We start from the raw sequence: 24,419 nt of genomic DNA on the forward strand, positions 1-24,419 counted from the left end.
AGGACACACACAAACACACCCACACACCAAGCACACACTAGGGCCAATTTAGAATCGCCAATCGACCTAACCTGCATGTCTTTGGACTGTGGGAGGAAACCCACGCAGATACGGGGAGAACATGCAAACTCCACGCAGGGAGGACCTGGGAAGCGAACGCGGGTCTCCTAACTGCAAGGCAGCAGTGCTACCACTGCGCCACCATGTCGCCCTAGTAATTAAAATGCATTGAATTTGTCATTCCAACAGATGGCACATCACAAATATTAACAGTGATTTTATGAATCCTTGTGAAGATGCAACTCCCTACAACACAATGTAGGTATATATATGAGGCTTTATCAGGTTCATGCGACAGTTTCTAGTTCCTCCCAGAGCTGTCCTAATGAATATAATTAACTGCTCCTTGTCCATCCGCAGTATTATAAATTAAACTTTGAGAAATGGCACATACCTGCATCCTTTCTGGTGCTCATGAAGGGGTGTGGGACAGTGTCAGAGGTCGCTGGGTGACACGTCTAGGAAGGATTTTGGATGGCATTGGTGGCGTCTCTTCTCGACGGGCAGCATCCTCAGGAGGCGCTTGCTTGCGACTGAGGGCTTTGAGGTAGCAAGATAGGAAGGCACAGCAATGGGTCATTGAAGGCTGGATTTGTTTTTGGATGGTTTTTGTTTTGTTGCTTTTGTTGTTCGCTGAAGAGGCGCCGGTTGAGGGAGGTGTGTGTGGGTGACAGCTAGCGCCATCTGGTGATCAGGTGTGCGTGTGGGCGCAGACAGCTCCCAGGTTTAAAGGTGCACGAGACACGTGACAGGGGGTGGGTGTCCAGGTCCCTTGTCAGCTGACTGCGGGGAGAACTTATGAAAACCAGGGAATCGGGGAAGTGGAAAGAGAGGCTGGGTGAGCAGGAGGACGTGTGGTGTTGCTTGAGAACTGGAGTCAGTTAATAATATGAATCTGTATTTGAGAGAAGGACCCTGAAGGAACAATTGGATGGGTGGAATTTTTACAGTATATTTTGGTTTTTCTTTGCCTTGCAATGCACAACTTTTGTGACTGTTTTCGCTATTTATTGCACAATAAATTGCCCTTTTTTTCAAATTACATTTCTGTGTCGGCCTCTCTTCCTGTTCCACTGACCTCGGTCCCTCTATCAAGGACTTGTGGTCTGCCAGTTTTATCTGTTAAGGACCTGAGTGCCTGACAATCCTATATCAAATTGCATATAACAAAGACACATGCATCGCATTTGTCAATCCAACAGATGGATTGCATTTTATTACTACAAATGTTTGTGATGTGCCATCTGTTGAAACGATACAAGCAATGCATTTTATTAGTACATGAATAACAAAATACTTTCCAATAGATGGTGCACTGTATATGTTAATGTTGAGGTCTGTGTTGATTACTTAGATTTCAACTCATCTTAAATGGTTCGCACATCTTGTAGTAATAATAATACAACTGATGAAGGTATCAACAAAAAAATAATAATTTTGAGTCATTATTGCGTACTGTCAAAAAAAAGAGTGTTATATTATATTAGAGGTTTATTGTCATTGTCACCCTGCAAGAGCATAGTAAAATTCTTGTGCCACTAATGCAGATTAGGATGATAGATAGATAGATAGATAGATAGATAGATAGATAGATAGATAGATAGATAGATAGATAGATAGATAGATAGATAGATAGATAGATAATGAATGGCACTATATGATAGATAGATAGATAGATAGATAGATAGATAGATAGATAGATAGATAGATAGATAGATAGATAATGAATGGCACTATATGATAGATAGATAGATAGATAGATAGATAGATAGATAGATAGATAGATAGATAGATAGATAGATAGATAGATAGATAGATAGATAGATACTTTATTAATCCCAAGGGGAAATTCACAAAAGGTTATAAAATGAGAATGAGAAGTGCAGTGAAGTCCCGAGACAAGACAGTAAGATAATTTATAAATGAATAAAAACAGAAATAATAGTACTGGAAAAGGGTCTAATATACACAGTGCAAAACACAACTGTGCCAAAGGCAGTATACATGTAATTATGTAAAAACCAGCTGGAGGGTACAGTACAGGGCAGGTAAGACCAGGATACTGAGAGTTCAGTGACCTTATGACCAGGGTGGTCTGAAACGGGTGGAGTAAGTGGTAAGGTCCCAGTAGCATTTACCAGAAGTGAAAACAAGAGATGGGCTGGATGGCTAACATCAGACATGATGGATTCAGCCCTCCTCAGACATCAGATGGAGTAAATGGGGTAAAGCTGTGGAAGGTCAGCCCCAATCATTTCTAGAAGGACTTTGGACAGTCCTATGAAGGAGCTGGCGATCCTGGAAAGTCAGGTTACCAGGCCACACTGCAACTCACCTGGTCAGGAAACTTTAAGAGGTGCAGCAGTAGGAGTTCACCAGGATTTTGCTTCTCACTCCAAAGCTCTTTAACTTCCTCAGGAAAAAACAAACCTTTGCTGAGCTTTTTTGAGGATGCAGATGGTCTTGATAGACCACAAAGGGCAGTCAAGTGATTTGGATGCTCAAGAACCTTAATCTGCTAACTGTCTTGACAGGGGAGCCAATGATGTGGAATGGAGTGTGATTGCCTTTGTTTAGTTAAAGTCAGAGAAATCGTGATTATCAATACAATATGAAATTACTGCTGCAATTTTAGATGTTAGAACATTAGAAAAATTTAAATGAGATGAGGCCATTCAGCACAACAAAGCTCGCCAGACCTGTCCACTTATTTCCTTCAAAATAACATCAAGTTGAGTTTGGAAGGTCCCTAAAGTCCAACTCTCCACCACACTACTTGGTCATTTATTCCAAGTGTCTGTGGTTCTCTCTGTAAAGAAAAACTTCATAATGTTTGTGCGAAATTTACCCTTAACAAGTTTCCAACTGTGTCCTCTCTGTGTCCACTGGACTAATTCCCTTTATAATTTTAAACACATCAGTCAGGTTTCCTCTTAATCTCCTTTCCTTAAACTGTAAAGGCTCAGCTCTTTTAATCTTTCCTCATACCTCATCCCCTGTAGCCCTGGACTCACCCTAGTTGTTCTTCTCTGGACCTTTTCTAGCCCTGCTGTGTCCTTTTAGTAACCTGGAGACCAAAACTGCACCCAGTACTCCAGATGAGGCCTCACCAGTGTGTTATAAAGCTTGAGCAGAACCTCCTGTGACTTGTACTCCACACATCAAGGCGCTATATAACCTGACATTCTGTTAGCCTTCTTACAGGCTTCTGCACACTGTCTGGCAGTTGATAGTGTAGAGTCCACTATAACCCCTAAGTCCTTCTCAAAAGGTGTACTCTTGATTTTCTGACCGCCCATTGTGTATTCAAACCTAACATTTTTTACTTCCTATGTATGTAGAGAAAAGCCAAGCAAAATCTTGCCTGAAGAAGGGGCCTGAGTTGCCTCGAAAGCTTGCATATTGTAATCTTTTTAGTTAGCCAATAAAAGTTGTCATTTTGCTTGGCTTTTCTCTACATTCATAATGGCTAACACGGTACAACACCCTAGTATTACTTCCTATGTGTAATTTTTTACATTTATGGACATTAAATTTCATCTGCCGCAAATCTGCCCAAGCCTGTATGCTGTCCAAGTCCTTCTGTAATGATTTAACAGATTCCAAATTATCTGCTCATCCACCTATCTTGGTATCATCTGCAACCTTAACCAGCTTGTTATTTTTATTCCTATCTAAATCTTTTATATATATTAAAAATAGCAGTGGCCCCAGCACTGGTTAGAGTTGTTTGGGACCTTTCTAAATATGGATTTAATGCACAGTTATAGTCTCTGGCTATTATAAGTGATCATATTGGGAACCAATGCAAGTATCTTAAAAGAATGCACTACCTCTAAATTAATTATATGTTTTATGTTACTTACCCCATGTGGTTTTGTGTGATAGCCAGGAGAAAATTTTAATTTTGTGATTTTACAGAGAGAAGAAAAAACAAAGTGTTCAATAGAAAAGGTGTCTACTGAGACAAACGCTGGACAACAGCAAACAATATAAAAAAAATTACCATGAGAAAATGTTACATTACTGTCTACATAGCTAGTTATATATTGCACACTGCGTGCTGCTAGTGCAAAGAATGGAATGTGGAAAGACCGGGATGCTAAATATCACGTCAGAGTTGTAAAATCATTAAGTTATAACCGGGATTTTTTTTTAAGCTGTGGCTAAAAGCAGAATGCCAATCAAACTCAATGTCACAATGTGATCCCCATAATTTGAAATACAAAACACACTAATTAAAGGAAAAAAATTATATTCTTTTAATGTTACTTACCCATTGCAGTTTTCAGAGATTGTCAAGAAAAATGTAGAATCTCACGTTTTCCATCTTAAATACCAATCACCTGATGACATCGCGTGTCGCGACACGTGACTGACGATACACAACACAGTGGCAAAAGGGCGATGATGTCACCAAAATTATAATAAAATGAATACAAAGCCAGAAAAAGAATAATACTTGTATGTGCAACAATGAGCACAAATTGATCAGGAGGTAAAGAAAGCCACAACCATGGCAGTAACCAAGTATGAGATCTGAACCCCAGGATGATGACTCTGTGAGGCATGGGAGCTAATTGTAGCAGCCACACCACATATACAGTGGGTACGGAAAGTATTCAGACCCCCTTCAATTTTTCACTCTTTGTTATATTGCAGCCATTTGCTAAAATCATTTAAATTAATTTTTTTCCTCATTAATGTGCACACAGCACCCCATATTGACAGACAAAAAAAAAGAATTTTTGAAATTGTTGCAGATGTATTAAAAAAGAAAAACTGAAATATCACATGGTCCTAAGTATTCAGACCCTTTGCTCAGTATTTAGTAGAAGCACCCTTTCGAGCTAATACAGCCATGAGTCTTCTTGGGAAAGATGCAACAAGTTTTTCACACCTGGATTTGGGGATCCTCTGCCATTTCTCCTTGCAGATCCTCTCCAGTTCTGTCAGGTTGGATGGTAAATGTTGGTGGACAGCCATTTTTAGGTCTCTCCAGAGATGCTCAATTGGGTTTAAGTCAGAGCTCAGGCTGGGCCATTCAAGAACAGTCACAGAGTTGTTGTGAAGCCACTCCTTCGTTATTTTAGCTGTGTGCTTAGGGTCATTGTCTTGTTGGAAGGTAAACCTTCGGCCCAGTCTGAGGTCCTTAGCACTCTGGAGAAGGTTTTTGTCCAGGATATCCTTGTACTTGGCCGCATTCATCTTTCCCTCGATTGCAACCAGTCGTCCTGTCCCTGCAGCTGAAAAACACCCCCACAGCATGATGCTGCCACCGCCATGCTTCACTGTGGGGACTGTATTGGACAAGTGATGAGCAGTGCCTGGTTGTCTCCACACATACCGCTTAGAATTAAGGCCAAAAAGTTCTATCTTGGTCTCATCAGACCAGAGAATCTTATTTCTCACCATCTCAGAGTCCTTCAGGTGTCTTTTAGCAAACTCCATGCGGGCTGTCATGAGTCTTGCACTGAGGAGAGGCTTCCGACAGGCCACTCTGCCATAAAGCCCTGACTGGTGGAGGGCTGCAGTGATGGTTGACTTTCTACAACTTTCTCCCATCTCCTGACTGCATCTCTGGAGCTCAGCCAAAGTAATCTTTGGGTTCTTCTTTACCTCTCTCACCAAGGCTCTTCTCCCCCGGTAGCTCAGCTTGGCCGGACGGCCAGCTCTAGGAAGGGTTCTGGTCGTCCCAAACGTCTTCCATTTAAGGATTATGGAGACCACTGTGCTCTTGGGAACCTTAAGTGCAGCAGAAATTTTTTTGTAACCTTGGCCAGATCTGTGCCTTGCCACAATTCTGTCTCTGAGCTCTTCAGGCAGTTCCTTTGACCTCATGATTCTCATTTGCTCTGACATGCATTGTGAGATGTAAGGTCTTACATAGACAGGTGTGTGGCTTTCCTAATCAAGTCCATCCATCCATCCATTTTCCAACCTGCTGAATCCGAACACAGGGTCACGGGGGTCTGCTGGAGCCAATCCCAGCCAACACAGGGCACAGGGCAGGGAACCAATTCTGGGCAGGGTGCCAACCCACCGCAGGACACACACAAACACACCCACACACCAAGCACACACTAGGGCCAATTGAGAATCACCAATCCACCTAACCTGCATGTCTTTGGACTGTGGGAGGAAACCGAAGCACACGGAGGAAACCCACACAGACACGGGGAGAACATGCAAACTCCACGCAGGGAGGACCCGGGAAACGAACCCGGGTCTCCTAACTGCGAGGCAGCAGCGCTACCCACTGCGCCACCTTGCCACCCCCTAATCAAGTCCAATCAGTATAATCAAACACAGCTGGACTCAAATGAAGGTGATCTCAAGGATGATCAGAAGAAATGGAAAGCACCGGAGTTAAATATATTAGTGTCACAGCAAAGGGTCTGAATACTTAGGACCATGTGATATTTCAGTTTTTCTTTTTTAATAAATCTGCAACAATTTCAAAAATTCTTTTTTTTGTCTGTCAATATGGGGTGCTGTGTGTACATTAATGAGAAAAAAATTTAATTTAAATGATTTTAGCAAATGGCTGCAATATAACAAAGAGTGAAAAATTGAAGGGGGTCTGAATACTTTCCGTACCCACTGTACTTCAGAAGAGGTCATCCATCTGAAGCTAAGCATGTTGGGGCTCGGCCAGTACTTGGATGGGAGACCATCTTGGGTTCTTGCTGGAAGAGGTGTTGGTGAGGCCAGCAGGGGGTGCTTACCCTGTGGTCTCCACTAGTGCAGTGATGGGGACACTGTGCTGTAGAAATGGCAATGTCCTTCAGATGAGATGTAAAACTGAGGTCCTCACTCTCTGTTGTTAAAAAAGTTCCCTGGGCATCCTTCATAAATAGTAGGGTGTATCCTGATGTCCTGGCTAAATTGCCCTCCACGGTCTAGTCATTCTGGCCCCCTAGTCATCCCCTGTCCCTAATTGGCTATCTCTCTCAGCACTTCACCACTTAACAGCTAATGTGTGGTGAGCATTCTGGTGCAAAAATGGCTGCCATCGCATCATCGAGGTGAATGCTACAAGTTAGTGGTGGTTGAAGTGGCTGTATAAATGTAAAGAATTAATTATTATTATTATTAGCTCAAGTTCCACTGACTTGTGGCACAGGTGGCATCCTGGTGTGATTTTTGGCTATACAAAAATAAATTGTTGGTATTCCCCAATGAAGCCTCATAGAGGAATCCAGCAGTAACATGCAAACATATTTAAGATGAAAGGCCGACATCTGGCTCCCTTTGTACCGACTGGCTTGTCACACATTCCTGCAACAGAAAGTTCAGCTGGGCTGACGCAGCTGTCCACCCACTTGCTTACAGGATCAAAGCCTCGGACGTGATCCTTGCACCCTTTTGCTGCCACGGAAGCGGCGGTTTCATCAAAGGAAATAACTTTATGTCCCGCGTTTGAATCCATGCGGATGTTTAGTGAAGCTGACTTGAAGCAGCAGGTTAAGCTCCCCCGTAGGGCTATTTCTGTGGTGCGCCTGAAGTGAAGGCTGAGGGTTTTGTTTGGTTACATTTTTAAAAGGAGTGGCATGGTGGGGTGGTGGTTAGCTCAACTCCCATGCCCAGTAGCTTTCTGTGCAGAATCTGCACTTTTTTCTATGAGTGTTTTTTCAAAGACATGCAGTATGGGTTAATTGCAATGCTAAATTGGCACCATGTGGGTGCTGTACATAAACACCCAGCTGTCCTGCTCTAAGAATCTGAACTTAATTGGTGATTTAAAACTGCCCCCCCCAACAGAACATAACAAAGGTATAGAGTACAAAGTGGATAATTCACAAAAGCAGCAACATAAATAAATGATACAAAAATTACATAAAACAAGGAACTGAACCTCAGCCAGGGGAGGATCCCTGTCTGAAATATAAAACCTGTTGGCATAAGAATGTCACTATAATGTGACAATAATGATCTAATCTAATCTAATCTAATCTAATCTAAACAGTATTCCTTGTTTTCCAAACCAGAAAAAAAATGATACCCCCCCAGAAAACATGTCAGTGAGCCTGCAAAATGAATTTAAGGGTCATTGTGATATTTGCCCGGACACCACCAGTCGAAGACCACATCTTTATACAAAATATGCTTCTTTATTTAACTTCCAGTTAACACAACACAGTCCCGCACAACTCACTGTACCTCTAGACTCAGTCTCCCTTCTCCTGGGCCTTCTCTCTCCTCGTTCCTGGGCCACCTGTCCTCTCTCTCCAGGAGCTTCGTCCTGCTCCTGCTCCCGACTCCAGCTCCCTGATAGGAGGGAGGCGGCCCCATTTATCCTCACCCAGATAAGCTCCAGGTGCTCTATCTGACGTCACGTCCTGGTGTGGCGGAAGCATCAGGAGAGCACCCGGAAGCACTCCGGGTGACCCTGGAAGGATCGTCCTCCACAGGTGTGGCGGAAGTAAAAAAGTCCCAGGCTCCATGAGGTTCGGGGCGCCCCCTGGCGGTGGATATGGGCCTCACACGGATTTAAGCCTCCATGCTCCCCTTCCGTGGCCCTCTTCTGCTTCAGGGCGGTTGCCCCCTCGTGGCCTGGAGGACAAATATGCCCCATCTCGGTCCCTCCAGGGCTCCGGCCGGGTCTGACCCCAAGCTGTGTACGACATCATATAAAACTACAATTTCCTGTTTCACTCATCACTCACTACCTGTGATGCTTATGTCGGACTGGGCTAATTTGAGAGAGAGCTGCGTTGTGCCATTTGCAAATGCTGGGATTTACTGTTCCATTATAAGCCACTTGTGTGTCAAACTGTGTTTCAGTACCATTTAACATTGGCAAAGCTGAATCTTGGGCTGGTCCAATGTACAGTCCTCTTCATTTCTGAAACTTCCTCATTTGGGACAGCCAGCATATTAGGAGTAATAAGGGGCAGTCTGGTTTCACTTTTTTTGTTTTAATGTTAATTGTTTTGGTGCACTTCTTACTTCCATGAGGAGCTGTGTGGTGAGCAGAGCACCCCCTGGCGGCAAAGGTACTGCATTATGGATGGAGGTCCATTCCCCATCATTGACTCCATTTAAAATCCTGAGCAAGCTACTTAACCTCACCCTCCAAGGCACACAGTATAGAAAAAAATCTGAATTAGTGTAAGATGCCCTAATTTGGGGTGTCCATAAGAAATATAATGTAGTAGAGTGTTAAATGAGTGATCCCTAACATATAATTTGAAAAATATTATATGTATGTCTTTATTTGTAAAGTTAAAGAGTCAGAAAGCTGGAAAAACCAGTTTTCTACCCCCAGCGTTTCATCGATAAGGAAAACACCATCTGACCCAGGATTACAGTTGAATTATTTCATTTCTTTCTGGTTTATTACATCAACACTGTAAATGAATTTAACTGGAAAAGGGGGTTGTGCATGAGCTGTTTCTATGGTGAATGCGCCAAGTTTGACAAGTAGACTTATTCTATTGGTCATTGGAATGTTCTCGATTATAATACAAACCTATGACTTTCACCCTCTGATAGGTCCACAGTAGGCTCGATCCTTAGTAAAGGATCAAAAATAACATCATATCTGTAATCGCTGACCTTAAAATATTCAAAAACAATACCCCACATGCTCATGTTTGAAATTTACCATTTTTAACCTTCTGGGAGGGGCTAGGACAATCGGTAAAGGATAAAATATTAAAAATATATTATCAGAATACTGATGAGCAACCCTGAAATCGCATAAAACGACACTCCAAATACCTATATTATGGATCCCCATTTTTGAAAGTTTACTGAAAAGAAGAAACTTTCACCCCTCGTATTCCATTAGGGGGTGAATCCCTGGGGTCAGTTGATGTGGCATGCATAATTTTAGGCCCTTATGATCATTTCTGATGAAGGCATCTATTGGCTTACTCTTTATCATAAGGGTGCAATGTTGTGGAACAAAATATGGTCCACGAATGGCCTAAAAATTATGGTTTCTGGGTCTAGAGGCCCTAACCCTAACATCTTGCATAACTAGACATCAAGAGGAGCCAAACATTGAATCTTATGTGGGAGTTTTCTCATACTTGTGAATCAGAAGTGACGGACAAACTGAAGTGATTTCAAAGAGTTTAGTAATTAGTAATTCTTATGAGTGCAATTCACAAACAATTGTGTTGTGCTTATAAAGTGCTTTCTTCATCAAGATGTCCTATAAAAAGTCTTTTACACAATCGGTAAGGCTTTGGACTTCAAATCCTGAGGTTGTGGGTTCAAATCTCACTACTGACATTGCATGACCATGACTCTGACTCACTGAAGTGAGGCAGTGGACTCTTTTTTATGTTGGACCCAGGAATGCTTCAAGTGCAATGCCATGTCTCCCAGGAAGCACTTCTGGGCCATACAAAAAGTAGGGAGGTCCCCCCCGCCATCCCAATAATACCCTCTATTGATCCCCAGGTAACCGGACAGGACTGCAGTACCAGACTCCAAGTACCAAGCACTCCTTTGGATGTCCCAATTGGGTTAGATAGATAGATAGATAGATAGATAGATAGATAGATAGATAGATAGATAATGAAATGCACTATAGATAGATAGATAGATAGATAGATAGATAGATAGATAGATAGATAGATAGATAGATAGATAGATAGATAGATAGATAGATAGATACTTTATTAATCCCAAAGGGAAATTCACATTATCATATGAGGACCCCTGCCCCTATGTTGGAAATGGAACCAATCCTGATCCTTGGCTTTTCCCCATCCATCCATTATCTCATCCCGGCCGGGTGCAATTTTATTTCTTTGTCCCACCAGCCAATTTGTTTGTGTTGTCATCCCGGCCTCCCATCCGGTTAATGTTACATCCTCTGATGCCTGTTCTCCTCCTACAGCCTGTTGCTGGTTATGTTCTATATTGTGTCATCATATCCTACCTATAAAAGATGGTGGCACGCAGTTTCTGATACAGCATAGGAGTTTGGGATCCTTTCTAAAAGCAACTTGTGGTAGTGTTAGGACTTCGGGATTGAACCCTTTTGCTTTTGACTACATTCTTGTTTTTTGTGCTCTGGTTCTGGTGTGTTGATTTAATTTTGTCTCTACTGATTTTGACCTTCTCAATTGTCCCCTTGAGTGCACTCCTATAGTGATGAGGGAGAGAAGGAGGGAGGCCTCCTAAATGTTTCACAAGCAAGGCCAAGGCTTCCCTGCCTGCCTAGAATAGGCCTCACCCCAGGCATTCTGACTGTTATGATCTTTCAATGTCCTAAATTTATTATGCCTTTTCTGTGATATTCCAGGCAACTATTCATAGAATCTGGAGTTTCAAAAGCAAGCACTTTGAATATTTCATCATAAATGGCATTGCTGGCTTATTTTAAAAGCACAGTTTTTGTTTACATTTTGCTGTCGTGCCTTTTTGTTTTCCCAATGGGCGCAGCTATTTCAGAGCCTTTTGTATTTGCCATCTCCTTGACAACATTTCCCAGAATACACTGCTATATGCTCATTTGTGATGTCATCAGAGCAATGGCTAAAATGTCATCCTGAGCAGTGCCAGGGTGTCAGAATTTGATGGGTAAACCCTGTTTCGCTGTGGTAAAGCATATTCATTTTTGCACTTCTCAATTACTGAATTTCTGCTCTTATTTTTTATCTCAGTTTCTTTTTTACGCTTGATCATGTTGAGTCCTGGTTTTAATCTTTTGCCAATTCACAGAATACAATTCTCCCAATTATTTTTTTATTTTTCTTTTACTGTCTCTTACAAGTTAGTACACTGACCTCTGCACTTGGAGGCTTTGACTTACTCAGGCTCAAAATAAGGAACTGGCTTTCAATGTTCCAAGGAGTTTTTTTTATGTCCTAAAATGTACAAAATACACAAAAATGCCCCTCTAGGGAAAGGAACTGTAAAACATTTGGGTAGGAATATAAATGGATATTTATTCAGAACTAATACAAAAGAACACAAATAGCAAAAAAAAGTGCCTAAAAAGCCACTCCAGTGTGAACAGGTCCCAATAAACATCTGAATAAATCTAAGAACAGAATAAAGAAATATCCAAGAACCAGAAAATCCAATAGTTACCATTAAACCCACTCAATGAATATCAATGAACCACTGAAAGGATCTGCTGCTACAGTAGCTTTGGAATCTAAAGGATAAGGATGGTCCTTCAGCAGTGAAATCAGGGTGGCCCTGCCTCCTTAGGTTAAACCAACAAAATGCCAAGAACACAGGAAAAGAACTCATCATACATCGTTTCACGCATGTGTGCATGGGAGGCAGCTAAAGGGCTCATAAAATGATAACTCCATGCCGGACCAGTGGATGGCAGAGTACACTGATGCTTTCTCTTTATCCTCTCCATACCGCCTGGGCTCGATAACGTCACTTCAGTTTCTGGGCTCAATGACATCACTTCTGCTTCCTGCCTAGATAACATCATTTTCTCTGCCCGGCTTTAAGACCATCATGTTTCTGTTTGCCTGCCAGTTCTGTTTTGGTCTGATGAACCAAATCTTCATTCTTTGACAGCCTACTTTCAAGGATACGGGTGGCTGCCCCCAAACCTTTTTGCTGTGTGGTCTGAGTTCTTTCACAATAGACAGTAAATGATCAACAATATAAATACAAATGAACCTATGAAAAAATAATACTTTAGCTGTTGCCCTTGTTGCCATGTTCTCTGCACAGCTTTTCTTCCTGGAACTCTTGATTTTCCTTGTATATCCCTGGACTGGCACCCTGTCCAAAGTTGGTTCCTGCCTTGCATATGATGATGCTGGCATAAGATCTGAGCCCCGTGGACTTTCACAGCCGGCACAGTTGCAAAGTGATTTAAAAAGCACACAACAGTTCAGTATAAAGTAAAGAATACAGCTTTGTCAAATACAAGATAATATGCTCCTTCAAAAGCTTCATCCACATTACTGCATTTTGTATAAAAAAGCAGCCATCAATCTCCATTATCGTGTTTCGTCCACACTACCCCAGCGTTTGTAACCACTAAAAATGGAGACCTTTTATTTTAAGCATTTCAGAGGCGTCTCTCAACTGTTTAATAACCATCAGCTTAGTTGCGTGGCCATCAGCATGTCTTGGGTAGGATCCTGGCTTTAGATTGACTGACTAAATTGGTGGTAGTTGGCCCTTTAAAGGAAACATTAGTGCCTTCACGATTGAATGCGCTGTCTTCTTGTTTGGTTGTTCCACAATGCCCATTTGGGGTCAGCTGACACACTCTCCTCAGCTCTATGAGCGGATCCTGCCTGAGGAATGCTGACAGCCCTGGACCCATGCTGATTGTCTTTAACACCAGAGGAGTGGTCTTCAATAAGTACTTCTCTTAAAAGCCCCACCCCATTATGCTTTTATGGCTGGCTTCTTCAGGTAGCCCCAACACTTCAGACAGTTCTCGGCCACTTGAGAGTTCTGTTCCTCTTAGGTCTGGACCAAGGATGTTACAATATTCTTCACACCATAGAAGCGAAAAACTCTCTGTGATGCCTCAGTGGTGTTGTCTATTGGCTGCGTCTCCAATAGCCTACTATCTATCTACTGCAATAAACAGTACACCTAATAGAGGACGGTATATCACTCAGCACAGAATTCTCGCTTGGACGAACTCAGGTAAGTTTACTTTCATGACCATAGAAGATATGTCTGCAACCCACTTTGGGTCACAACCCATGGTTTAATAAAAAACTCTGTTTTAGATTAAAACATCTTTAAAATCATGAGAAAATGCAGTCAAGTCAGCTGTGTCTAGACAGTTGATGGGTATTGAGTGGCACATCAGTATTGACAAATCATTTAGTCAGAAAATATTTTGCGATTGCGTGTTCCTGTTGTAATGGACAACACACATGGACTGCCCAGTACAATGGAAGGAATAAAGACGCACACTGATAAATATTTTCTCCCCCAGTACGCTAGGTGGTAGCCTCCTTTTATTAGAATCCCCAAACAGATGCATGCTGGGACCTGTAGTCCCATGAGGCAGCCCTGTTGGGTTCCGTGGAGGCCACCAGGGGGAGCTGAAAAGGGTTAAAATCCTTACTTTTTGTGACTTCCAATTGACCTGAAAGTACTTCCATCAGGCTATACCCTAGTACCGGAAGTACCTCTGGATCCCAGATAAAAGAGACCAGTTGTCCTCATGGATTTGAGTGGGACAAGGTCAAAGCTCTCCTGGGAGGTGTGGAAGATAAGAAAGAGAGAGGGGAGTTGTATTGTGCTGTATTTCTATTTAGTAGCCTTTGTGGAATGTATTTAATGAAAGTAAACCTTTTACTATACCGGGACTTGTGTCTGTGAGGTTGTGTCTGGGGTGCTGCAACTCCCTCTGGTGGTCACACTATCTATCTATCTATCTATCTATCTATCTATCTATCTATCTATCTATCTATCTATCTATCTATCTATCTATCTATCTATCTATCTATCTATCTATCTATCTATCTATCTATCTATCTATCTATCTATCTATCAGTTATATAGTGCCTTTCTATCTATCTATCTATCTATCTATCTATCTATCTATCTATCTATCTATCTATCTATCTATCTATCTATCTATCTATCTATCTCTTTCTTTCTTACATATGGTACTGTGAAAAAGTTTTTCCCCCTTCCTGATTTCCTGTTTTTGCTTATTCATAACACTTAATTGTTTCTGATCTCCAAAGTTAGTATAATACAAAAGACAACCAGAGTAAACACAATATACAGTTTTTAATTGATCATTTGATTTAGTGAAAGAAAAAAAGTTCACCCATCTCACCCATATTAAAAAGTAATTGCCCCCTTAGTCATTCAATCAAACAATGAACTAAATTTAAATGATAACGGCCCTAAGTGATGTTTAGTGATCTAAACTTCACTTCAATTGAACTTTTCCAGCAATATAAAGTTGGCTAAAAGGTCTCAAAAACAGCACACCATGCCTCAATCAAAATGAATTCAGAAGATCTGGAAAAAAAAGCTACTGAAATACAGTATGTCAGTCCAGAAAGGATTACAGAGTAATCTCTAAAACTCTGAAGCTCCAGTGAACCACCATCTCTAAATGGACAAAACCTGGACTTGGGACTGGCCCAAGGTTTTTCAACAAGTTTGAAAAAAAGCCAAGAGATGTTTTAAGTAGTTATGAAACCCGTCCAGCTCTGAAGAAACTCTCACGGTCTGTGACTTAATCACATCACTCCTGTGTTTAGACAAACAAAAAATGTATAAGCCAACACATAAATAAATGCCGAGTTTTTAGGAGGAATGTGGAGTTGTTCTTCTGTATGTGTTTACGGCGCCTGCAGAACTTGGAATGTTCAACTCTAAACATCATTTTTGTTTAATGGTTCCGCACTCCATTTGCCACGGTAACCCTTCACAGAACAGCAGACGTAAACGGTGCGCGGGAAACAGACGACTAAAACATAACACTCTGAAACCTGCTTAGGACGTCCCACACACGTGTTAATTTGACAGACAAAGTCAGTCATGTTTATCGATAAACTTCTTCATCAGATTTGATTAAATTCAAGGAATCAAAAAGTAAATGTTAATCTGCGGTGTTCCGCCAGAGCAAATTAAATAATGTTTTTTAATAGTACATTCCAGAAAGCTCAAGTATACATAACAGGAGGGGTGATGAGTGAACCCCACAGAGTTTGAGAGTTTGGCAAAAACACAGAAATGTTTTCAAACTTCACCAAACTCCACAAAATGCATTGACGTACGTGGGGATGGAGGAACTGAACTAGTTTTGAGTGGATTATAACAGTGTAATGGTCTTTTAAGTATCCCTGAGAGCCATGGAAGCATCTGCCATCTATTCTGGACTGATTATTGTGGCCAGATATGTGATGTGAGCTGTGTGGCACCAGTGCTAACCACTGTATCACCCTGACTCAAACTATAAAAGATGCAGACGGAACAAACATCACAAACAAAATACAACAAACAACCACAAACTAGCAATAAGTGAATAAAATATAGACCAGGTGTCTGGGGGGACACATTGTTTGTGCCACCAAGTGGTGGCATACTGGGACTGGCTCGTTCTATTGTTTGACGTAGCTCTGGGGGCAGTTAGAACATCAGTTTTGTTAACGATTTATCTGTGCAGATGCTTTCATCAAGAAGAAACACTTTGTAAATAGTAATACATGTGCTGTTTTTATTATTTCATTACTTCTGGATCAGTCTGAAAGACCTGAGACCAATCCAGCAGAGTTCCTTCTGATGCACACACATATCTCTGTATTTCCGAACCCCAATTTTCAGTTCGTGGGTGACACAGCCTTGGTAGCAGGGACGTTCTTAGGCATACGCGTAGGGCCCTGACCGTGAGGGGGGCCCCCGGCACTGACTTACAATTTATTTTTTTTTTTTTGTTGTCGGGCTGTGGGCCTGGGGCCCCTGTCATGCCCCCTGGCACTGCAGCCGTCTGTGCCAGTCCAAGGAAATTCAGTTCAGTGCATCTCTTAGTCTTATTAACAATGGTAATTTATTATCCAAATTGCAATCTTCACCTAAATCCCTAATAATATTGTCACGCCGTCGTAACTTTGCCAAATGCATTATAGCAAACATTAATTTTAGAGATTCATTTTGGATTCATTCAGAGAGATCCCCATAAAATCATGCAATATCCCTATATTACCAGCCTTTACCAGATCTAGAACAAAATCAATATTTTACTACTCTGCATACACACAAGCGTACATGTAGGCCTACTGGTTATCTAAGGCCTTTTCTGGACGTTTCATTAGAACACCTTCCTGAGCTACGGGGCCTGCACATTTCTGAACTGCGTAGGGCCCCCAAACTGCTAAGAACGGCCCTGTTGGTAGCACCCTGGTTGACAGGCCCCCTATAATATGCAGAACTCTCCTTGCTGACACCTATCCATCGGGGGAACTTCTCATAGCCTTGCAGTTAACCCATTACCTTAAATTTTCAATATGGCACATGACCACCAGGCAGCAGGGCAGGGAGTTAAACTAAACTTAACTACTGGATTCCTTGGCCTCCACAACCCTCCAAAGCATCATTATTCAAGACCAGGGGACCATTTTGAACACTTAAAAACAAAAGACTAATTATGACAGTGACAGACAAATACTATAGATATACAGAATTGAAAGAGAAGTCAATAACTAAACTCAAGACACAAAAGCAAGATGATGTAGTCAAAGAAGCGAAGTGGGCATTCTGCTGTCCATTTTCATTTGTACTCAACATCTGAAGCTCCTCATTTAACTGTCCAATAGTCAAGCCACTTGCCCTGACACTGCATTTCCACCATTGCAACATGCTGGTGAAAGCTTTCCCCATGTTCGTCACTGACTGCACCAAAGTTAGCAGGGAAGAAGTCCAAATCTGAATGCAGATCATGAATCTTTAGCGACATGTTGCACTGCATGGTTTTGTATGCTTGAAACATGTTTTGGTGCTCTGTAGTTGCCAAGAAAAATTTCAGCAACATCCTAGAATGCCTTCCATTCAATTTCCTGTGGCTTCACCAGCAGATCTTTAAACCACTTTCTCACTGATGATGTGTTTGATTTGTGGACCTTCCTTAATCTTGGAATCAGTTATTCCTAGAAGTATTGGACTCAAATGTTGAAATCTTGGAATCAGTTATTCATAGAAATATTGGACTCAGATGTTGAAGTCCTTCACATTCCTTCTTCATCACTTTCATAAAATTGTTCATGAGTCTAAATTTTATATGAAGAGGAGGCAAAAGTATCTTTGTTAGGCCCAACAAGTGCTTCATTTACCGCACTTTTCTGCCCTTATGGAGCGGCAAGTTCTGTTCAACGTAATGAGACTCTTCAGCATGGCTGTGCCATTCGCAGTACTTGGTCTATCTGAGCTGCACTCCTAGTCGCAATACCATGACTTTTACATCAGCACAGATGCTCCAGTTTTAGTTGTTGTACTGTCAGTATATTTTTGCACAGAATATAAGAGGAAATGGCAAAAATAAGCAATTGCAGGACAGGAAAATGCAATGGGTTTTTGGAGATCAGCAGACCAAGATCCATAAGATACACCCAAAAGTGTTCAGGAAGTACAATGTTCAGTGATATTAGATTAGATTTTGGGAGACAGTGGTGATGCACATTGAGGTCTGTGGCTGTAGTTGTCTTTTCTTTTTTAAAATGGTGTAACTTGGGCTCCATGGAATCATGTGCGGCTGGTGGCGCAGTGGTAGCGCTACTCCTTGCAGTAAGGAGATCATGAGTTTGCATCCCAGGTCCGCCCTGTGTGGTAGCACTTTGAGTAGTGAGAAGAGCACTAATGAATTATTATTATTATTATTATTAGGAGCTGGGCAGACACGGGGCATTTGGGGTAGCGGTGAGCGGATTGTTTAATTAGGTCAACTGCCCTGCATTGGCACTCTGCAGATTAGGGCGCCGTGCCCACAAGTGTTTAAGGGGACAGCCTGAGCAGAAGGAGCGGGGAGAAAAAACGTGAAAGTAAAGAAGACTAATAAAGAAAGCAAAGGTAGAATTGGCGGGGTTTGTGAACCAGCACACTAGAAGGGAGGTAGAGCGGTCGTTGGCCATAGAAGGGAGTGACAGGAAAGGTGTTTGAAGGACACGCTGCTCATGCTGAGCACCATGGAGGAGCAGGGAGCAGCAAAGTACTCCAAGGACCCGCAGACATCACTGGAATAATGAGGGAGTTGGGCTCTTGGGTGGTACCTTCAGACGCTGAAGGAGGCAGTCAGGATGTGACCAGTGAGTGGGACCGCAGCTGTTGGGTCTTCATCCTGCTGCAAGATCTGAAAGGTGAAGTTGTGTAGAGAAAGACATGATAGGTTGATGGGACTTGAAGTAACCCGATGTCTACCAAGTTTTATTGTTGGGATTTTCAGTACAGTAATCCCTCACTTATCGCGGGAGATAGGTTCCAAGGCCGACCGCGATAACTGAATTTCCGCGAAGCAGGGACAATATATTTATTTAATTATTTAACGTGTATTTGGAAGTTTTTAAACCCTACCTGTATTGTTTACAACCCACCATTTACTCTATTAAAAACAGGGACAACTGCTAAGCAATATGAAATCGGTAGATAAGTTTACACTTACTATATAGCGAAGTACACGTAGCAGCTTGTAGGCGGTCATGACGTCGTCGACCTTGTTGCAAAGATTCCTAAAGCAGATTCCATCCAGACTACTGCCTTATCACGTCCACTTGCAACTCGTTTTGCACCCTGGTTAAAGGACACTGCGGCCGTAGATCTTATATGCTTTTCCTCCTTTTTAAATAAAAAGAATCGATGTCCTGCAGCGGTGTAGCTGTTCCCTTCCTTCAACATATCCAAAACTTTTACCTTTTCTGCAATCATTTGCATCTTCTGTTGGTGCTTGGACACGGCCCCTGAAGCATTAGCACGTTAATGATGAATGAGTGAGATGAGACTTCCTGGTTAATGCAACACTCCGTCGCTGAGCCAATCAGCAGCACACAGGAACTTAACTGCGTGCTCTGATTGGGTAGCTTCTCAGCCATCCGCCAATAGCATCTCTTGTATGAAATCAACTGGGCAAACCAACTGAGGAAGCAAGTAAAAAGACCCATTGTCCGCAGAAACCCGCGAAGCAGCGAAAAATCCGCGTTATGAATTTAGATATGCTTACATATAAAATCTGCAAAGTTGTGAATTCGCGAAAAGTGAACCGCGAAGTAGCGAGGGATTACTGTACTTTATTTATGGCTGTTTTTCATCTCCGCTGAAGAACACTTATTTTAGTAATGGATTATTTATTTCTTAAGAACAGAACTGCACTATTTTCACGTTGGGGATTTGAAACCCTGACTGTTTTGGATTGCATTTAGTTAAATAAAAGCACTTTGAATTGATTCACACTTAGTTTTGCTGTTTGTGTCCTTGGCTGCATGGCTTATCTCAGTTCATGCTATCAACGGATCCAGGTTGAAGTGTTGCCAAGAACAATGGGGACAACTGTCAGAGAGGCCCAAAAACCAGACTGATCATGTACCACTTAGAAGTATAAAGTATTCTTGCTACATCCATTGTAAAGCACCAAGCCAACTGCAACACCTGTAGCTTTTGCCCTTAGTGACATGTCTATTCCATGACCCACCACCAACATGATGACGATCTCTTACCATCTGCACAATGCCAAAGTAAGACAGAAGGTATCCTGTCTGCTCAGCTGTCAGCTGGAAGAAGTCCATGGTGATAATGGAGAACATAACCTGGAAGACTCCTGTATAGAAAAGTAAAAAGGAGAAATGGATGTGAGGAATATGTGAGTAATTTTGTCTCTTTTATTGTATTATACATTTTTGTTATTGAAATTATAACACACATAGCAATCTCAAATCCACATAATTAAATTCAGGGTAGCAGGATGCCACAGCCTTTCCTAGCAGCAACCAGGAACAGAGTGCCAGTCTATTGCAGTGCTAATTCACAAGGGGCAAGTTTAGATTTGCTCAACACATTAGAACAATCCAGATGAGAACAGGACATTCAGCCCAACAAAGCTCGCCAGTCCTATCCACAGCAGTAGAGTGTTGTACCGTGTTAGCCATAAATTGATACAGGAGAAAGTAAGGTGAAATGACACCTTTTATTGGCTAACTAAACAGATTACAAATGCAAGCTTTCGAGGCAGCTAAGGCCCCTTCATCAGGCAAGATGCAACACCTTGTTACCTTTTTACACCTTGCCTGATGAAGGGGCCTTAGCTGCCTAGAAGGCTTGCATTTGTAATCTATTTAGTCAGTCCTATCCACGTAATTCAAGTCGAGTTTTGAAGGTCCCTAAAGCCCTACTGTCTACAACACTACTTGGTCACTTATGCCATGTGTCTGTGGTTCTCTTGAGTGAAGAACAACTTTCTTACCGTTCAACGGCCTGCAAAGAAAACATGGCGTACATTTAAAGGTGAGTCGCATACACAAAATGTAAGTGAGGGCGCGAATGTGTGCGTTGTAATTAAAATGTGTTTTTTTTAATATATTTCAATTCAACCAGAGTGCCACAGATAATCGTGTGCCATAGGTTGCCGACCCCTGCAGTAGTCAATTCTAATACTCAAAGTCCACCCATCCATTATCCAGCCCACTATATCCTAACTACAGGGTCACGGGGGTCTGCTGGAGCCAATCCCAGCCAACACAGGGCGCAAGGCAGGAAAGAAACCCCGGGCAGAGCGCCAGCCCACTGCAGGGCACACACACATTCACACACACCATGCACTAGGGACAATTTAGAATTTCCAATGCACCTAACCTGCATGTCTTTGGACTCCACGCATGGAGGACACGGGCAGCGAACCCAGGTCTCCTAACTGAGAGGCAGCAGCACTACCCACTGCGCCACTGTGCCGCCCACTACTCAAAGTAAAAATGTTAATTAATCTCCTCCATAATTAGAAACCATCTTAATTTTATAATACTTTCAGTCCACATTTTTGAGAGCATTATAATGTTTACAATTTAGTAATATTATAATTCTGTCTGTTTTGACAGTATTGCTCCTTGTACTGTATGGGACAACTGTACTTAAATCCCTTCTTTTAAAAAATCTGTAGAGGTGTTTTAGGCAGATTTCAGTTTTTTAATAAGTGTGTATGTTTCCGTAAGAGGCATTAGCTCTCTGGAAATGTGTTCTTTTCAATTGCGGCGTTTTAATAACCTGAATTTAAATAAAAAAATATTATCCCACTCAGCATGCAAAATGACGGTTACAAGCTTACACGACAAGTTAGGATAATTCTAGCTCTTTATTGACGGTTTCACGCGGCATTACAAACAGGAAGCTTATGACAGACATATCAAGCCGTGGGACTCTTGATCTGTGCACTCCGTCATCTTTTGTTGCCACGCTGAAAGGATTTTAGCCGGACAGAAGACATAATCTTCTGCTCGGCCTTGGACGGAAGACATACTCTTCTGCCCGGAAGCTTCAAAGTGTTGGTCGTTGGTCCATCCTTTTATTTTGGTTGTTCCATGTGCAGGGTGCGTTTCTCTAGTTCCATACAGGGGCAGGAAGGATTCCAGCCCCACCTTCAAAAAATACAGGAATAGCACAATGCCTACCTATAGTTCTTATACTCCCAATAAGGAAATAAGATGGTGTACTGACAGAAGACAGAAATATACTAGTCTGTCTTTAGGCTGACTATTCAATTGTCCAGTTGTCTTTGGCTCTCTAGTCCTGTGCCTGGCTCGGCAATTCTAAATGAAGATGCTGTGCCCTGTGTACCATATTTGGTCTGCCTGTATGAATGAGTCCATAACAGTGGGCACAGAGAACAGTGACATTAAACTTTGTGACAGATTAAGGTCTCCGTGACCCCTTGAACCCTCAGACTAGACGTCAGACACCAGATAAAAGTCCAAATAATAGTTTTATTATTATTAATAATAATAATAATAATAATAAATGTGCACAAAGCACCCTCCACTCCACAATACTCAAATAATAATAATTTCAACAAACAATTAACACAATCCTCCACTCCCAGACGCGTTGCCACCCTTCCACCCAGCTCAGCTCAACGTCTGGGATTTCCCACAATCCTTTTATATTCCCTGACCCGGAAGTGTTTCCCATCTTACAGTCCATGTGATTTCTTATCACTTCCGGGTCAGATAAAAAGTCCTTCTTTTCAACCCGGAAACACGTCGTTCCCTCTGGTCATATGATTATGACGTGCTTCCGGGTTATAGGGCACATATAAGTCCTTGAGCCTCCCTGCAGCGACTCCTGGCAGCCCCGACGTTATCCAGCAGGGCTGTGTATTAAAACTCCATAGTCCATGATGCCCTGCTGGAATTCAGGGCATCTCCACGTTGCAAGGAGAGCTCCATCTACCGGCCTGGGGGTATTGGCCGGGATGAATGGCCGGCCATCCCTCACAACTTAAATAAAAAAACACATAGTATAACAGTGTATTACACAATATGGACACAGTTCTTAGCTTTTTTTTTACATTGTGGTGATCGAGGGAAGAAGGATCGATAAACAAAAAGCAGTTTGGGGGCCCAATTCGGCCCTCCATGATTAGTAACATTTCTTTCAAACAAAAATAACACATGATGGCATGAAATAACAACGAAAGCAGCCTGGGAAAATAATGGGTGGGTTCAAATGCCCACACTGGGCACTTCCTTCTGGCTGTTGAGGAAGAATGTGACAAGGCTATTGGCAGCAACCCCTAAGCCCTGAGTGGTACTACATACTGCGATGGATGGCCGGAGTCCATGCCTGGTGGGGACGCCACTTCACCACATCTGCCAGGGGGACAAGGGTAGGAAGCCCAGTATCTCCCCCTGGATGCTAGATGGGGGTTGGAGTTCTGTGCAGCTCTGTGGGGTTCCACAGGTGCCGCCAGGGGGTGCTGCAGCAGGAGCTGCTGGCCCCTTTTGTGCACTGGTTTCGCCTTACCCGGAAGTGCAGCCAGATGTCACCAATCAAGCACCTGGAGCACTTCCGGGTACCCAATAAAAAGGAGCCAGCGACCACCACTCAGTGGCCAGAGTCGGGTGGAGGAGGACAAGGTTGCTTGGGAGGAGTGGTGGTGCCAAGGAGAAGAAAGTGCTTTTGCTTTACTGGTGTGCTTAGTGTTTGGGACTGTGTTGTGTCTGTGGGTTCGGGGAAGGCGTAACCCACAGTCAAAGAAAAATTGAAAGTTCTTCCTTTGTTTGACACATGGCTCCCGTGTCCAATCTGTGTCGGATCGGGCGCTATATAGCGTCCTCTTACAATACCTGGGAAGAGCTTAGATGGTGATCATCAGGCTCACATGTGTGACAACATGTATTTGTTATTGTGAAGGCGAGGGGTGCCAGAAGCCCCAAACCTCAAACACAAATACACAAAGACAGTCCTGGGTTCAAATAAAGGGTGTTTTATTACACAGTACCTCAGTATTAAGCACAAAAACAAGTTGACGTTTCTTCTCCAATTCACTTCTCCTCTCTCCACCGCACTGCCCTCCTCCAGTCGAGTGTTGCTTTTCTTCCTCCCAGCTCTGACTCACCTGGACAAGGGAGTGCAGTCCTTTTTTATTGACGACCTGGGAGTGCTCCCGGTGCCAGGGCTGTCTCCCTAGTTATTTAATAAAATAATGTTATTTCACCCTGGAATCACATCTGAGGTAGTTGTGTCTGGTGTTTGGGACTCAATGGTGCAGGATTTATTTATAGCCATTTGTGGGTGAAGTAGGACGCCACATGTGTCTGTGGATATCAAATATATGTGAGTCCCAGGTGGATGTGGTTTTCAGGTCTGAAGTGCAGGTCTCTTTTTGAAGCGTCTAATGCCTCCCACCATATTTTCTTTTTATGCCGATTTCACTTCACAGCCATCACTTAAGGAGGCATGAA

At 42.5% G+C, this 24,419-nt stretch overlaps 1 protein-coding gene and 1 long non-coding RNA gene across 3 annotated transcripts in view; both read right to left on the minus strand.

The window, feature by feature from the left end:
• Positions 1 to 24,419, minus strand: part of LOC127526771 (uncharacterized) — a 266,618-nt gene that overhangs the window by 86,120 nt on the left and 156,079 nt on the right. The window lies entirely within an intron of this gene.
• slc22a18 (solute carrier family 22 member 18) overlaps positions 1 to 24,419 on the minus strand; it is a 266,376-nt gene that overhangs the window by 81,594 nt on the left and 160,363 nt on the right. For both annotated transcript variants that reach the window (XM_028825835.2, XM_028825836.2), the window contains exon 8: positions 20,187 to 20,287. In XM_028825835.2, coding sequence (XP_028681668.1) covers positions 20,187 to 20,287 — 101 coding nt within the window. The remainder of the gene's footprint in view (positions 1 to 20,186; positions 20,288 to 24,419) is intronic.

Source organism: Erpetoichthys calabaricus, chromosome 2 (assembly GCF_900747795.2).
Source record: "Erpetoichthys calabaricus chromosome 2, fErpCal1.3, whole genome shotgun sequence".
In the NCBI taxonomy this organism is placed as follows: domain Eukaryota; kingdom Metazoa; phylum Chordata; class Cladistia; order Polypteriformes; family Polypteridae; genus Erpetoichthys; species Erpetoichthys calabaricus.